This window comes from Schistosoma haematobium, chromosome 1 (assembly GCF_000699445.3).
Source record: "Schistosoma haematobium chromosome 1, whole genome shotgun sequence".
Taxonomy (NCBI): Eukaryota; Metazoa; Platyhelminthes; class Trematoda; order Strigeidida; family Schistosomatidae; genus Schistosoma; species Schistosoma haematobium.
The window spans coordinates 66,619,944-66,638,064 of record NC_067196.1 but is presented as its reverse complement, the minus strand read 5'-3'; the positions used below and the strand labels follow the sequence as shown (position 1 = coordinate 66,638,064).

General features: G+C 33.3%; 1 protein-coding gene across 1 annotated transcript; it reads left to right on the top strand.

The window, feature by feature from the left end:
- Positions 1-819: 819 nt before the first annotated feature.
- On the top strand, positions 820-15,548 carry MS3_00000892 (uncharacterized protein). The gene is made up of 6 exons (XM_051208476.1): positions 820-877; positions 2,590-2,673; positions 6,040-7,801; positions 9,603-10,383; positions 10,802-10,875; positions 13,563-15,548. Exons 4-6 carry the CDS (start codon positions 10,212-10,214, stop codon positions 13,701-13,703), a joined length of 387 nt encoding a protein of 128 aa, XP_051074870.1. The 5' UTR covers positions 820-877; positions 2,590-2,673; positions 6,040-7,801; positions 9,603-10,211; the 3' UTR covers positions 13,704-15,548.
- The last annotated feature ends 2,573 nt before the right edge of the window (positions 15,549-18,121 follow it).

The window sequence follows — 18,121 nt, the reverse complement described above, 5'->3', positions numbered from 1 at the left end:
GTATTATATATCTGCTCACTGTAATTTAGACACATAATCCACTATGTAAATTTCTTTGTATGATTGAGCACATGTCTGCACTCAATTCAATCTATTCTCCCATTGGTTGTAATAAAAGATAATTTGCCCGTGCTTGATTAGCACTCATAAATATATGGATTTTCAACACACACAGAAATACACACACTCTTGTTTCCCCTGTGTGCGTGCTTCCTATACGCTTGAGGATTTTAACAATCTTTAACAATAAACTTTTCTCTATAAATGGTGTTCAGGCTTTTGAATAATCTCGAATAAATCCATAATTCCACTAGGAGATTTAGACTGCATTAAATACTCAGTTAACGGGATACTATTTATTAGAGTCAGATATAGGGGAAATAAGCTTCTACACACTGGTGAAATGCTCATTTGTTTTTCCATCATCGTATCAACTTGTACAATCATTCAAACTAAAGCTAGAACAATAGTATGTCTATACCATGTCCCGTTTTTCCTTACTTGGATATCTGTCTTATAGGATATTTTGGTTCACTTTTGTAGGATTTGTTTTGCAATGTGAGACTGGTCTTGGAATTTGTTTTCATTACACCTAATATTATCATACAATATTAAAAAATAAATGTAAACTATGATTAAATTCCATTGGTGCTTTCATTGTTATTGGTAAATATGACGGTAATTTGTTTTACTTTAATCAATTGGTGTTCACAGTCAGTGAGTATGCAGCAGCATTACAAAATGTGACTGGCTTATTATTTCTTCAGAAAAAATGAACGACCAGTTGGTTTAATGACACATATTAAACTATTGTGTTCAGTATTTTAAAATTCTTCGAAGGCATTCTGTGTCAGGAAATCAATTGGATTGTATCAAGGTGAGTTAAAAAGTCTTTTAGTTATAATGTTACTCCGAATTATTGTCTGTAACGTGATATTTTGAGTCATTTTCTAAAATGTTGGTTTATTGTTGATTTGATGGTGACACATTGATGATTCAGATGCATACTGACTGAAAAAATTCTGTTTGAAGCACGTGAAAAGTCTGAGAAACAGAACATGTGACAAGGTGAAATTTCCACAGACCTGAGAGTAATTTTCTAAAAACGTCAATTTACACAATCTGATATGTTGTTTAATAAACCTAATAGTCCAACTTTTTAGTTGAGACTAATACACTTAGTTAAATGAGTTAAAATCCAACAACTACACACTGATGATTAATGATTTCGTCTTTGTGTTGATCCATTCCGATCGTTGTGAAAATTTTCATAAGCTTTCACTTAGACCACTATGAAAATCAAACTGTTACTTTTGCCGAATTTATGAGTATAATCAGTGTTATACTTCTAGTTACCTAAAATGAATAAAGAGTATGCCTATTTGGTAAAATTCCACTGACATACCTGTGAGTTGCTAGTTGGTGAGAATACGTTTTAAGGTTTTGAAAAACAGCATCACTCGTCCCATGTTTATTATGTCAAGTGGAATTACATTGGATGTAAAAACAGATAGGTTAACTGTCACATGATTGTTATTGTTGTGTAAATGCGGAACATGTATGCGGATCGATGGTATGGTTTGTTGGTTATTGCGGATAAGATAGATACACATGCTACTGAATACACTCGAACATTTACATCATTTATTATTGAAATGTGTTACTGAGATTTGACTTAAAGAATGAAGGTTTACTTCTCATTTATTTGGTTAACTTATCAGATGGGAATTAAATGTGTTTTGCAAAAGATCGCTATTAGGTCATTTTTGTTAAGAGTGTTCATCCTGAAACTAAATAGACCGTTTCAATAAAGATCAACTGAACTTTATAAGCAACCATGATATTCAGGGTAAATGTTACCATTACTTAGGTCAAATCGTCTCACCCGATTGGTAGCAGACGCATTTACAAAACAGATATATATTTTGATAGCTGAGTGACTGAGCAAGAAAGGTAATTGTTTGTGTATTATGTCTCCTTTGTCTTTTTCAATTTGCATGAATAACAGTCTCAACATGTATGTCTTGTTCAATGGGTGAAAGTCAGATTGTCAGTTTCAGTTTTCGCAGATCTCACAACCTCACACTCCAAGTCCCGAACGCAATCGGACTCCGGCAGTTTGATAAACAAGTTGTAGATAACTTTACATGCTTTCATTATTTGGAGAAACAGAGAAAATCTACTGGTTTACAGCATTTAGAAGTGTGTGCGTATGATTCTGTTGAGGAGGACAATGAAAACCTTCACTTTCAGACCATCTAGAACAGGGTACACAACAGCACAACAATATGTTACCGGTTTGAGTTATGTGTGTTTACATATAAGTTCAAAAATATCCTGTATTTTGTAGCTTATATTACTGGTTGACCATTTTTAAATACAGTACTGCAAAAAATTATTCGACGAGTCTACAGATGCATGTGTGACAGTGTTTCACATCAATAGTAGGTTTATCTGTTGGAGAGAACCTTATTATTTGACTTTTAATTCATTGGTCAGCTTGTTTTACACTCTATGCTATGTAACACATGCATATGACTTAGTTTTTCAGCTAAATATTCAGTGCCAATTTTTTTCCTTATAATCAAGTTGGAAAATGGTCTGGTTCAAATTCTATCCATCTCAATTACCCATATTCGCAGTGTGTTATGCATTGTTCCTGTTACCCATAGGGTAAGTAAAGGATTTTCTATACACAATTATTTTTCTGTTAGAATTGAATAACACCATTTCTGATAATCTACTAAACAGATTCAGTTTAGAATAGTATATATCACAGAACACAGTTTAACACAGAATCCCTATTAAATTTCCTCGGAAGCTTTAAAGGAAATAGTGTGAATACCTGATTAACCGAAGAGACTCAATAGCTGATTTCCTGTCAACCAATACACAAACTTATACTGAATGATTGTTCGACGATAATGCTTACAAAGATAATGGAATTATGCCTAAATTCGTGTACAGTGACAACATAATTTGATCAGTTATGGGCTTTACGTAGTGCCAAATGATATATTTCGTACACTCAAACGTTGAACAAAGTGATTTTTACCAGGAAACGGTCAAAACGTAAGAACCAGTGAGAATTAAGGAGAACTTTAAGTCTAATTAAATGTGGTTCGAAATTTCTGAACAGAATAGATTTAAAGATACAAACAGGGTCAAACAACCTTAGACATTTTACTTGTTATACCATATGATTACTCTAAGCTTCTGAATTAAAATTCATTGCTGCACTCAGTAGCCATGATAAACCTGTAAAACTGTGATACTGTAAAAGTGTTTTCTAAGAGGATGATTGATTCTCATCATAATAAATTGTGCAGTGTGTCAGTGAATTTCATCATGTTTATTGATGAAAAATAATAATACATTCTCGTCACAAAATTAAACCCAACGATGTTATTTGTGTTTTTGGTGAAATATGTTTGAAAGTGAACAGTTTTAAGGCGACTCTGCTAGGTTTGTTTATTGAATAATTGGGATTTCTAGATTAATGAACGCTTAGTTCGTCAATACGCAGCAGCTTGTGATAATGATGAAGTGACCATCTAGATACTGCATAAGAGCCTTCCATTATCCGAGCATGCAAATATATAAGATTCACAACTACTACGAACAGGCTGTCTCGACCTATGGATAAAAAATTTACTTCGAGACAAACCCATGTGTCACTTGGGGAGTTGTTGGTCACTGACGGTGACATTTCCTTTAACAGACTTATTTTAAAGAAAAATCATTTGGTTTTCGATGACTGTCTCTTGTTATTAAAATGGCAGAAAGTTACATTCTCATTAGAGTTCATTTGTCTCAGGTGTTCCGTTTATGTTGAAAAGCCTACACCAACGTGCGCCTCTTCGCCAAACAAACCGGCCCCACTGTTTGAAAAATACACAGCCGACAACAACCTTAACTAGAATTGGTATTGCTGGACGAAATTCACCACATTTAGGGGTCCGTCAATACGTGTTTCGTTGACCGGCTGAAATGACGCTTTTGATTGACGAGAAGAGGGTAGAGGTAGATGGTGATGTGTGAATGTGGAGAGGAGGAATAAAATAAATGTCGTGTTCTTAAAAACTATCCCCGTTTAGATTATGTGAGTCGAAATACCTGACATGTAATTAGTATTTAGTGTCGGTTTCAGCAGAAGCCAATTTATTTTGACCTTGTTAATTATTTCCTTATCAACCTTGACTGTTTTTATATGAGCGTATGTGTATGCACTTCTCATCCTATTCATCACATATCTCTAACTTGTTTTCGTTTGACAATAAACATCGATTCACGCTTGGTTGAATCGAGTTGGCTTTTGTGCCTACTAAACTGCGCGACAGTTCGTTTCGTTTCGTTCCCTCTCGTTCCCTGTTCATCTCTTCCTTTGCTACGCATCTCTGATTGTCTGTTCCGATCAACGCTTGTACGAAATATTCGTATTCAAAGTCCATTCTGGCATTTGGCTTATTTAATTCCGTTATTCATTGATGCGTTTTAAGTCGATAATAATATATGAGGATAGCCGACATGTATATTTCAATAACAATCAATCATACAATAATACTGGAGTCAGATACCGTGCCACTAAAGTATTAGCAGCATATAATAACGACGATTGAAAAATAATTTGAAATTCACTTCTACTACTGCTTAACTTCTTATTGATTCCCATCAGCTAACACTTAAAATTTGAACAATCTCTTCATTTTATTTCAACACTAATAATAATTTACACGCGATTTGTTTTACTATCTCCGTAATTTTATCACCTTTACAAAAAGTATTCTAATATACAGTTTGATTTGCATTCCTTCATAGGTCAACTGTAATCAGTGATCAGAGTCAAATTATGAAAATATGTAGTAATGTGGTCGCATAAAATAATTAACTATATCGATTGACGGAATATTTGTTTTAAGCACTTTTTCATAGTACATCTTAGCAGCGTAATGCACTTATTGTGTATTACTTTGATAATTTGGATTTCGCATTCCATACAATCCAAATATTATCTAATGTAAATTATCTTCAATAAACAGTGTTCACTAAATCGGAGATAAATCATTTAACCAATAGTACACTTATCAAAACACTGGTTTATACACCTGCAGATAGGCTAAATATTTCCAACTAATTTGGGATAGACAAGTAATATTATTACATATTTAAGCAGTTGTAAGAACGATTCACAATCATATCCGTGATCCGTGTTCCATATTATCTAGGACTCATCATTTAAAGGTACGCAACACGTCAATGTTAATTCCTACTCTGAGACTCAATCATAGTGCCCTTCGATTCGAACACCCAAAACATTATCCACTAAGCCATGGAGTTCACAGTGCTGTTTTATCTGTGTACCGATCTTTTCACAAATGAAATAAACTTCTATTTATAGATCACTACTTCTTAAATAATCACATATCTAGCTTTCATATCCATATGCTTATATGAACGGGCGTGTATGATGGTGTGCATTATCTGCCTACACACTATTCACATACTTGCCCAAGCATTAATTGCGTAAACGCTTGACAACTAATTCACATTTCCATGCACATTCAGTTGTTAAGTTTCACTGAACAATTCACGTCACTAGTTGTGATTTTGCTGGTAGTGTAACTTGATCTCCTCGATGAAATAAACTATTATTATTAATAACTCAATCAGAATTCTGAAAATTATACATCTCTGGAAATCACACTAATAAAGATTGTCCTATTAGTTTATAAGTGAATCATAAGAGTAGTTCCAAGGATATCCACAAAAAACCATACAAGACGAATTCTAACAAATTCGAAGAATAGCAAAAGTTGCCCTTCAACCCAGTTAAGTAATATTTTTCGAAACTAAAAATTCTTCTGTTGTAGAATTTCGTTATTCAATCGATAATATTACCGTCATAATTAAAAACGCAATATGAAAGCTTTTCAATAGTCTGAGATGAGAAATGTTTTCTCGAAGATGCAGATGTATTTCATAAACAGAGAGTTGAAAATATGATACACTCTCTCATAACTTTACTCTTTTTCTTATCAGGTATCTTGTGGTGATATCAAACGATCATGCACAACCATTTGTTCCATTTTTGAGGTAACCAATATGATTTGATAATCCTCACTGATTAAAAATAAATTCATGTAAATATTTGTGTGATAAGAAACGGATTAGTTTATTTTATTTGTATTATGAATGGTAAATATGTTTCTGAAATACAATACAGCTGAAGCACAACACCAACCCAATCACATTTGATGAAGAATCTGTGTTAGATGTGGAGACATTCACGTAGCTGAGACGGGCAACATAATCGATGAACAAGGATCATCTGATGCAGTCGTAAAACAAGGATTGGCAAAGCATGAACAGCATTCCTTCACTTAAACAACACATAGAATTCAAAACAAAACTGTCTGCAAGCCAACATCAAATTCACAATCTTCAATACGAACGTCACGATAGTTCTACCATACTGAGCTGGAACTTCGAGAACTACCACAACAGTCATCAAACATTTACAAGTATTTATAAACAATCATCTACTCGAGATACTCAATGTCTGTTTGTCGGATACTATCAGCAAGAGTGTATTGTGGAAGAGAACGAGCCACCTTGCAGTTGAGGATTGAATTAGGAAAGGATGCTGGATGTGGATAGGATATACATTACGGAAATCCTCAGACTGCATCTCGAGACAAGCGTTACCTTGGAATGGTGAAGGGAAATAGAAAAGTGGAATACCAAATAACACACAACTTCGGGAATTGGAAGCAGACATCAAAGAGTGAAAATCGATTATAAACAAGTGGAAAGTATTGTCGAGGATAGAGTTGGATGGAGAATCATCATGGTCAGCCTATTCTCCTCCACAACTAGGGTAATTGGCGTAATTGTGTAAATAAGTAAGTAAGTAAGCATGTTGGTTGGTAAGTAAGTATGGTAAATATGAAGTGAATGTCACTAAGTTCAGACTAACAGTCACGATAACTTCAAAGATATCTTTATCTTCTAACAGTTAAAATGTCAATAAATTTATCTTTTGAGACATATAACTTAGAATTTATTTCTTTATGTCAAATATTGTTTATATCTTCCCATACCACGTGAAACGATGTCTGTGTAGTTAGCATTAGACATTTGTCATTCTCTCTTCAGTTGTAGAAGAACCGTAGATAATTTCCATTCATTCAAATTATTCTGAAAAACCACTTAAATATTCAGTCGATTTCCAATTTGAAAATTCTTGGTTAACACAATCCCACAAGTGCCATTGGCAGTGAAATTAAAGCAATGTTTAAAGGTTCTAAATACTTTGACGGAACGAAGATTTCATGGGATTAGAATTGGGCAAAAGAAAATATATATGGAAATGAATTAGCAAATAACAATCATTTACTCTAGTTCACTTCAATGAAACCAGCTGACTACCTGAACTGACAATACACTAAACCTCATAATAATTCTTAAGTCAACTATGCCGAGAAAAACGATCCATCAAAAGGTAACTTGCACTTGATTGAAGAGTGAAGCCAGTCATTAGACCAAGATTGACTGTAATTCCATAAAATGGAGTTGTTTTTATAGTTTCCAGTACAATGCAACTTTACATTACGTAATTAGCATTTCAAGGAAAATGCAGTGTATTTACTTGATTGTTTTCTAATACTCAAATTATATGTATGTAATATAATGCAATAAAATGTGTAGCAAATAATAAATTTGCATTTCTACAGTTCTCTTGGTATACACCCACCAGAAAAATACTTGTTTACGATTATTATGAGTTCATATGGATTAATGTGTAAGTAAACTAAACTCTATGATTTTGTGCATAATTGACAATCAAAATTACATAATATCACAAATTTTTAGAACTGCATATCAGTGTTTAGAGCAACATGATTTTACTAAACTGAATACAATATGTGAAGTAAAGAAATGGAATTAAGTATTGTTTGTGTTCTCCTACTACGGATTGTTAGAGTTAGTCGCTGATCCACAGTGATTCGTATATCATGAAGCATTTGACAATCTATGAAATTACAATTTTCTGTTCGTCGTTGGAGATATTCACCCAAACCATGAAATTCGTCTTTGTAACATTTGACTCCAATGCTACAGTTACACTTTTAGGAAGTATGGAAGTTTGTGATTAATTCTCTTTGGCAAGAAACTTTTCCACTCACACCAGTTTTCCCGCTAAAGAGATCTTTGGTAGTTGAGCTAAAGCTGACACCACCACATTTCTCAATAAACCGTGTATTTTTGTCTTAAAATCATCATATTATATCACCACATTATTTACAAGTCCTGTGAAATGTTAGAAAAAGTTTGTTATAAAGTGCCAAACAGAAAATACTAACGTTAATGGGGAGGCTAACAAACTTTAGTATCCAAGCCAAAGTAGTGTTAGTCTATATTGTGTATAAGTATGTTTAGCATAGGAGTGAACAGAAGATTCAATCTCGTTAGCGAATGTTGTAGTGTGCATTTGAGTCCAAGTGATCTAAGTATCAAAACTGAAGTTATATATAATATTGAATTATGATGGAGGTTTAAAGACTGAATGTATAATGGGAAAATCTACTTTCATCGTGTAGCATTTATCAGTGATTTTGTAAACTTCTCAGATACTGTGTTTATGATTGCCTAACAGATAGTTCAACCTGATCAGCTTACACTGTTCCGTCTACTGATTCTTCTTTTTTGTAAAATCAAACCAGAACATCTCTAGTTCAAAATGTTTGTCTGTTGAAAGAATATGCGATAAAAACACCATCTGTTTTTTGTTGTGCGTAGCTGATGCATAGTGAGTATCTCTTCTAGTAAACTACAGAGTAATGTGAGAATCGAGGCTTTTGTAATAAATCCTCTCTCCAGTAAGGCTAATTTTGTTGCATAATTGCGGTTTATGTGATTTCCTCCTAATGTGATTACTTTTCTACATAAACGTCCTATTGAACACTTGAGTAGTAGTGATTTATGATACAACCAATGCACGTGATGTGGAAGAGGAGATGGACTTGACGGCTTAGTGACGTTTCACGAAATACATTATGTTTGCTACACGTGCAAAGAACTAATATAGAAAAAATGTTTCTCTCCTCTAGTGTAGTAAGCAGATGATGAATTACATATTTTGAAAAGCAATAAATTTCGATGGACTCTTCATTTCCGATTGCTTTGAAATCTTCCAATGACAACGTAAATACCTTATCAAACCAATTCATATTTCATACCATGATAGAAACACCGGATACGACAAGTAATAATTTACTAGATTTTAAATAACGTATTGCATTCTTGAATTGGAATCTTTTGTAACGTTTGGAGTTGAGTAGGTTTTTCACTAACCTGAAGATAGGTTATATGTTGAGGGATGTGAGGAGGAACAAGTGTGAGGGGAACTGGAAGAGAAAATATGAACCGACTATTCGGTAATCACACAGAGTGTTCTTACATTTAACAGTGGAATTAGTTGACAGCAACCAACAATTTGATAGTCGAAACTAGAAGTTGGTAGATTCAGGTTTGAAATGCATTACTTTAAACCGTATTTATTTTCCCACTGTTTTTCAATTACGTTCCATTTTTAATTGAAGCAACTATCAGTCAATGGTTTTGGTTATCTATGATGAGAAAGAAATTTAAAAAAAGAATACATTCGAGAATCGGTCAATACATCTGCAAATTTATTGCACTGCTCTATACCATATCAGGAATTTGCATTGTTCTGCTGTCTATCTTTAATGTACGTTTAGTTGATTAAACTTGTTGAAAGACCATTACAGAATACTAGTATCATAACAGACACTGATTGACATGATTTGAGCAAATAAACATTTAGTTGAGTCACGTGTTATGGTAGTGTAGTGAAGACGTTTGACCGGAGATCCCAGCCATGCTAATTACTTGTACGGAATATGTTCACTTGATTGATAATAATAATAGTAACGATTTTTTAATGATAATAATAGTGATAATAACAATGGTGAGAAAGATGACGTAATAGTCATCAGCATGACGAATAATGTCTTCCATTATTCAAGTAACAAATTCATTCCGATTATTTTATCTCGTAATCAGTTAGTCATATTATTCTGTCATTTCCGAATAACTAATCCACAAAACGATGCTCACGGAACATTAGTTAACTGAATTTTACTGAAGTGTTAGATAGTAACCAAAGCACTTTATTCTTTGTGTTTCAGATGAAAGATACCAATCATTTACACTATCGTTTAACTATGGTCAATTTTTTTTGCCAAGCAACTGCGATGCTGTTGGGTTCAGTACTTGTCTTTTGGGTTTATCGTCCAATGAAATGGTTTCTGATTGCTAGGATTATTGTCATACTTCAGTTATTTCTCGGATCATATTTCTGTAAGTTACATATCATGTATCGAAATTTCAAACACACTGAATAAGACGTGTCATGATAATTGTGTTTACAGTTTACAGCCACATATCTCAGGCATTCTGTAATGTGCGTTATGTTTGCTGATTGAGAATATTCTGTAAGTGAGGAGCATCCTCAACCTTGTCTCACTCATCTATATCATTCAGACTGAGCTGATAACTTTGTGGGAACAATCTCTAGTTAGATATGAATGTGTATGGAAGCAGTGACACATCGAAATCACATTAAATAATATATGCGTATTTGTATCTCTATTTGGTTTCATTGTGAAAATCATGGTTCTTCAATATCACACCTCACACAATAATGCATTGTTGTGTAACTTGCTTAAACCAGTTTAACGGATGTTCCGTGTTTTCTGTGTTCATTTGTGTACCTCAGTTGTTTATTTCAATCGCGCTGCACTGTTAGTGTTTAATGGGGAGAACATCTACTACATAAGGGAACATGAACCGGTAAGTGTACATTATCAATTGTAAATACATGTGTTTCATGACTTGAATAAGTGGACAGGTAATTCCTGTTGATGCATTTATGCATTAAAATCTCATTGATCTCAAGAATTCATAATTAAAAAGTTGTAAACATTGCTGAAAATTAGTAGTCAATTCACTGAATCGTGGATTGGTAACGACAGTTGTATTGGGATTCCAAATAAACATTGTAAATAAAAAAGTGATAATGATGAGGCTATATCAATATAAAATTAATACTTATACTGAAAATATGACTGTATAGATGTTGTGACTGGCGGTGTCCGAAGCAAATACTGTTACGCAATGTGGGATAGTTGATGAGTTGAGAACAATGAGTGAATAAACAGAAACTACCTACATATGTCTGTTACTCCTGTTACCCAACGACGTGGATGAGCATAGGCTGTCCATGACGATTCTCCATCCAACTCTATCCTCGACAATACTTTCCACTTGTTTATAATCGATTTTCACTCTTTGATGTCTGCTTCCAATTCCCGAAGTTGTGTGTTATTTGGTATTCCACTTTTCTATTTCCCTTCACCATTCCAAGGTAACGCTTGTCTCGAGATGCAGTCTGAGGATTTCCGTAATGTATATCCTATCCACATCCAGCATCCTTTCCTAATTCAATCCTCAACTGCAAGGTGGCTCGTTCTCTTCCACAATACACTCTTGCTGATAGTATCCGACAAACAGACATTGAGTATCTCGAGTAGATGATTGTTTATAAATACTTGTAAATGTTTGATGACTGTTGTGGTAGTTCTCGAAGTTCCAGCTCAGTATGGTAGAACTATCGTGACGTTCGTATTGAAGATTGTGAATTTGATGTTGGCTTGCAGACAGTTTTGTTTTGAATTCTATGTGTTGTTTAAGTGAAGGAATGCTGTTCATGCTTTGCCAATCCTTGCTTTTACTTCTGCAACAAATAGAAATAATTAATAATTGATTTGAACGAAATCGACAGATGCAGATTGTTATCAAGTGAACTGATACTATTTGATGCTATGAAGTGATAAAATAAACCAACGTGATATGAGTGTGTTCATACAGAATTCAAGTGAAAAAAAGCTGAGTTGACTCTGCACTTTAAGGGTCTCATATCCTGAGAAGTAAAAACCTAGATCAATATGAAGCTTATTATTCCCCATTTGTAATGCATCATTCCCAACAAATATATATGCGCCACTCAAGTCAATTGTTTGTGTGTGTGGACGGCGATACTGGCCATTTCTCCATACAGAAGCAATAGAGGAATTCTATTATTACCTCTCAAAGTAGTCTCTCTGTGTATCAATTTGGCTGGGTGTCGCGAAAATACCACTGACATTATTATTTTCATCACTACTATTTATTTGAAGTCAAATAAATCCGAAACAACGTCACCGTCTGTTTTCCCCATTTAAAAGCACTATTCATCCTTCTTTGGGATTATAAGGTTCCAGTACAGTGAGTTGATTATTTCTCCACTTTCCAATGTTGGTGTTGGGACTGTAATTAATCAGTCTCTTTTGGCATAGATCCATCATTAGCAGATTTCTTCACTATTGTCATTAGGCTACAATGATTTTTAATCAGAATTGATTAGTGGCTAGCATTTAAAATCAATCAACTCTAGTCCTTCATACAAACAACAAAATGATTCAGATACTTACAAAGGAATTAGAATTCATCTCCACAACGTTATATTGATACTCTATTTTGTTGGTTTTCCTTCAGTTATATAAAAAAAGAAGGAATACAGAAGACATAAAAACTGATATATTTATTAGAAAGAATTTCATTTCATATGTGAAAGAAAATCTAGACATACAAAAGAATAGGTGACTAATGACCTGATATATTTCCATTTTTAGGACTTGATTATATCTATAGCTTATTGATTTTCTTTTAATTTCATTGATAATATTCTTCTAGGTCACAGAATTGATACACTAAATAAGCTTACACTCAGAATTATATAATGAGGGGTTGAAATTTATACCAACTTAGATAGAACTTGGAGTAATTTTCAATTTTATAAGCAATGCAACTTGAAGTACAGCTATGTACTAAGCTGCTAGTTTTAATCCGAGTACTGATGGATCAATATTTTCATTGACTAAGTAAGAATTAGCAGTGAAATACGGTACAACAATGTTGATGTAAGTTTTCTAAGAGAAGCTAGTGTTTTGTTGAAAAAAGTTGTCGGTGAATGATAAAAGAAGCAAATATTAATGCATAGTAGTTTGTTAAAGTAGTAGTAGTTTGGTGTTGGCTTGCAGACAGTTTTGTTTTGAATTCTATATGTTGTTTAAGTGAACGAATGCTGTTCATGCTTTGCCAATCCTTGCTTAATTAATAATTGATTTTCACGAAACCGCCAGATGCAAATTGTTGTCAAGTGATCTGATACTATTGGTGATGTTGGTGATGAAATAAACCAATATGATATGGGTGTGTTCATCCAGAATTCAACTGACAAAATGCTGTTCGCGAAAATATTTATGGATTTTCTGAAACCACAGAAAGTTAACAACATCTGAACTTCATGTTCACTTTGTTCTGTTTTATCTAGAACTGCTAAAATTAACTTGAACACTGATTCTTAACTTTCATACAGCATCATTAATGTTTACTTCGTTGTTTCCAATAACATCAAACAATTTTTCGTTTCGAAATAGGGATACACAGAATTCAATAAATGTGCAATCAGTGAGTGGTTCTGTATATTCGGTCTTATAGAAATCACCTTGATAACTGGTTTGGAATTACGGAAACATGAAGAAAGTGTTACAAAAACAAAAGCAGTTTACATGATGTAGAGTTCAGATTCTATGTAACTTACATGTTTATACATTTTTTGTGTGTACATTCCGTCTTTTGATTTCGCACAAATTATCGATGAAAATAGATTATCTTTTGATATTACTTTCGACTTGAATCTATTTCTGTGGTTACAGTTTGGAAGTACTGGGTAAATATTACAAGTTTCAAGCACGGTAAAATAAAATGTTGATAATGACTAGACAGATATTCTCATTTTACATTTTGCTACAGTTTAGCTCCATTAAGACTCTACCTCAATGACGACCACAAGAGCAACGACGTAATTTGTAGATTTTAGGCATATTAAGAGCCCAGTTATTGCAAGTAGGAACTGTACTCAATAATCAGTCAATTGACATGTCATTTACCTTTGAACAATTTGAAGCCTTGCTGGAGCGTCAAGAAAAACGTTACGAACAGTCCCAGATTCGTATTATAGAGACGCTAATTCAGCAAATGAACCTAAATCAGAAGGGGTTTAGAGATGATCCTTTCAAATCTCATGCTGATCACAATAATAATTCTATCCATGAATTTCATTTTTATGGTTTTGCTGGTGTCACATTTAAATTGTCGTTCGAAAAATACGAGGATTTATTCAAGGTCGACTGAAATAGAGGTCAATAGAGAAAACAACTACAACGAACATACAAACAACGGGTATGCATTTATGATTGCATCCAACCTAATTCCAAGTCAGCTAAATGACTTGTAAATCAGCTGTCAAGAAACTCCTACAGTTTACATCTCTTCGAAGTATGTGGAGATGACTTTGTTCAGAAAAACAACCAGCTTCATAGCCAAAACATCCAGATCATTATTAATATCACCGATAATATGAGAATTAAAATACATAACGGAGAAGCTACATTTTAATATAGTTCACGAAACGTGAATTCTTCTTACATAGGCTGGTGAGACTACAGAAATGGTTTCACGTATCATGATTTCATTAAACAACTATGTGTGGAAATGTGAAAATGGGCAGAGTGAAATAAGTAAACAGAGATAATAAAGCATTCTTGTATAAAAATGCACATAAGTAAAAGTTCAGGATAAACTATGTATGAATGCATACAATCCAATCAATGATGCTGCAACCAAACACAAATAGAACAGAAAACGTTACACAATAATCTCTCTCAGTGTGTCATATTAATTTGAGATAGGATTCAATTGAAAATGGGTCACTACTGATAACGAATACAGAAATAACCATTTTCAAGTCTCTTTATAGTGAGAGGGTTTTAAGTTGTTTCGAACTGGATGATGTGTAGTACAAAAGTGAGATTGAGTTGGCATTCTTCATCAATTTCAGTCATACAACGACGCCTGTTTGGAAGAGTCGAACTGTGTTGTAAGCACGCAATGATTAAGCGGTGGACCAACAGTATTTTCACTGGTGAGGACTATCCAGTGTAACTCGTACTAACACCAAATAACGAGTTGGCAACCGATTGGTTAGGCGGTGTTTCAGGAACAGCTGCTATTGTTAAATTGGAAAGATGAGAAATGAGCAGTGAATAAGCACTCAAGAATAAGTAGTAGACAAACCTTGAACATTACGGTTAAACTGGGGTGTGAAACCAAGTACCACTTTTCATGAGTGAAATTACTGACTTTCCAAATTGTAATAACACTAGTTTAAAAGAGTTTATCGTTTAGTGACAATATATGTGAACTGTTTATTATTTTTCAGTAGTTTGAGTCAGCTAATAAGATCACTAAATATAATTCGACCGTAAATGATGTTGAACCATCTGACATTGTTTACGAAACATCTTTAGCTGTGGACTAGTTCTAAACAGTCCTATATGAAATATAAATTAATTCAACTTCCCTTATAGACTGTAATCAAATAACACAAGTTGAATATAATGAGAACGAAATTGTTGTGCTGAACTTTTCCGTTGAAAAATCGTTAGTTGCCAGTGAACAATTGCCAGTGAATAATGCTTAATGCTTGTTTGTGTAATTTTTAATTGATCTTATTAATGGATTATATCTGAATTGTAGTAACCAATTGTAATGATATTTGATTTTTAATGTGCTCGAATTAAATGTTTAATTAATAATTCTCACCTTAATGTAAATAATTTAGATTATTAGTACGGTATTACATTGATAGTTATTCATTTTAAATAAGAGGACTTTTGGTAATTATCTCGTAAGTTGTGTTTTCTAGATTTATATTCATACTGAAATGAACCATTACACATCTTCACTGTAACAGGCTGTTTAGAGTTCGATTCCTTCAAGTTTCCTTCATGTTATTACATTTATGTTTACTTCACGGTACCAAACAGAGTTATTGATCATTTGCAATTTGATCACTATATAAAGATATCATACAAGATGTTGTACGATTTCATTACAATAATAGATTTCAATCAAGATTTTCATCTTTCTATTCCGAACATTTGATGGGATCTATGTTAATTTTAATGAGGAGTTAATTATTGTAACTTTGAGAAATTTGGATTCACATATTATAGTGTTCTTTTGTTTCTTCTCATTTTATAATTGATTGAAAACGAGTATAATTGAATCAAACGAATTAATTGGCAATGTGTTATTTCCTGAAATTATATGGATCATTAGGACGTTTGGTGTGTTTTACAGTATAGTGAAATATCAGACTCTAGGATGAATTTCTTAACGTGAAAATCTGTACATTTTATGTAGGGAACAAAATATTCCTTGATATCACTTTCATAGAACTGATTACAGAATACTGAAATTCAGCATTTCAGATGTCAGTTCTTTCATCGCAAATCGTAACAAAACTAGTAAAACTGAAATTACATGAATAACGTGTAAGGCCTTGTAATGGAAAATACGACGTTTCCCTTATTGATCATAAATTTTCCAGCTCCTACCGATCATGAGATGTTTTGAAATCGTATGCATTTCAGTGGGCTTTAAATCATGTATTTTTCCATACCCTTCTGTAATTTGAACAATTTTTTATTTACAATTAACAAGTGTACCTCATATCGGATAATTATTGCATTGTCTGAAACCACTCCTCGTGAGTCGAATAATGAAAACAGTTCACTTGGACATGTCACATTAATCCATGTACACAGGATGAGGTCGATATGCCTCATACAAATTAACATGTTGAAATTTCACATGATAGAAAAATTTTGACATTTCTATTATTTGAAGAGATCAGCTGGAAATGAGAAACGCATTTTCATAGAGAATAAGTTGATGTTTAGTTAGTGAAATTTAACATTGAGAAATAGAAATCGGAAGTCCACGTACTAGACGATTCAACCAATTGAAATTTATACTATTAGATCAGATTGGAACGTTGGCATTGACTACTACATATAACATTTAGAAAATCTCAGATGCTGGATAAATATGATCGTGATATTTCTTTTCATTTGAGGTCGAATCCAACAATGCTATTGTGTAGATTTTATCCTTCTCGAGTTCCATTATTCGCCGTTTTCCACGCAATATTTTGGTTGCCCATGATGTAAGTTTAGAAGAATTAATAAATTTTTTCATGCTGATTAATATAAGTTTAGTATAATCAACTCTTTGTTTAATGCATACACTGATTGTTTATTGGTTAGTTTTATGTATTCGTTATCACATAAATGGTTTAACAATTAACCATCATGTCTGCCTTGCTTTCGATTGGGAACTGAATTTTAGTAGTGCTAATAAGCACATGTAGACTTGACATTGAATTTCGTTTAACACATTTCTAGAGGAACACGATGCTGTGCTTATTGGAAGACGATAATTTATGACAAGGTCATTACGCTGAAAAGTGGTTATCGACAAAAATGCGATTACACAACAGCTTAAATATTAAGAACAGATTATCATAAACGTTAATAAGTAACTGAATAAGAAAATCGTTCGGTTGGGGACAAATAACTGTGAAGTTCTATTCTACCATAAATATGAATAACTTCATCAAAAAACGATATTGATAATGATGAATAGTAGTTCCCTAGCTCAGTTTTAGGGTAATAACAAAATTCTCTTTACTTGTCTTAATAATGAGAATTTTATCAGCTGTGCATAGCATCCGGTTCTGTTATTTCGTCTTCCTTCCATTACAAGCCAAATATTATCACTTTTATGGTAAATAAAGGCGAATTTATGCAGACATTCAGTGTGTTATTGAACAAAAGTAACTGTATGAATGGAAACAATGTCAAGTAAGATATTTATCTCTGTTAGATACAGAAAAACTAGTTATTATTCTGTGAATGATTTGTGGTAAACGTCTAAAAGTGAGAAGGCTGATCGAACTGTGAATGGATTAGTGATGATGTTTTCAGTAGTGGTGTTAAACTGCCAGTTATTTTGATGTAAATTGAGGAAATTAGTTTGTCTAATGAAATAGACGTATCTCATCAACGGATATTTGAATATTTTCATAAAA

Excerpts from the sequence above, each read along its gene's own strand:
- MS3_00000892 (XM_051208476.1), top strand. The coding sequence starts at position 10,212 with ATGAAAGATACCAATCATTTACACTATCGTTTAACTATGGTCAATTTT. Across the intron at positions 10,384-10,801 it reads ATTTCTCGGATCATATTTCT|TTGTTTATTTCAATCGCGCT; the intron begins GTAAGTTACATA and ends TGTGTACCTCAG. Across the intron at positions 10,876-13,562 it reads ACATAAGGGAACATGAACCG|GGATACACAGAATTCAATAA; the intron begins GTAAGTGTACAT and ends GTTTCGAAATAG.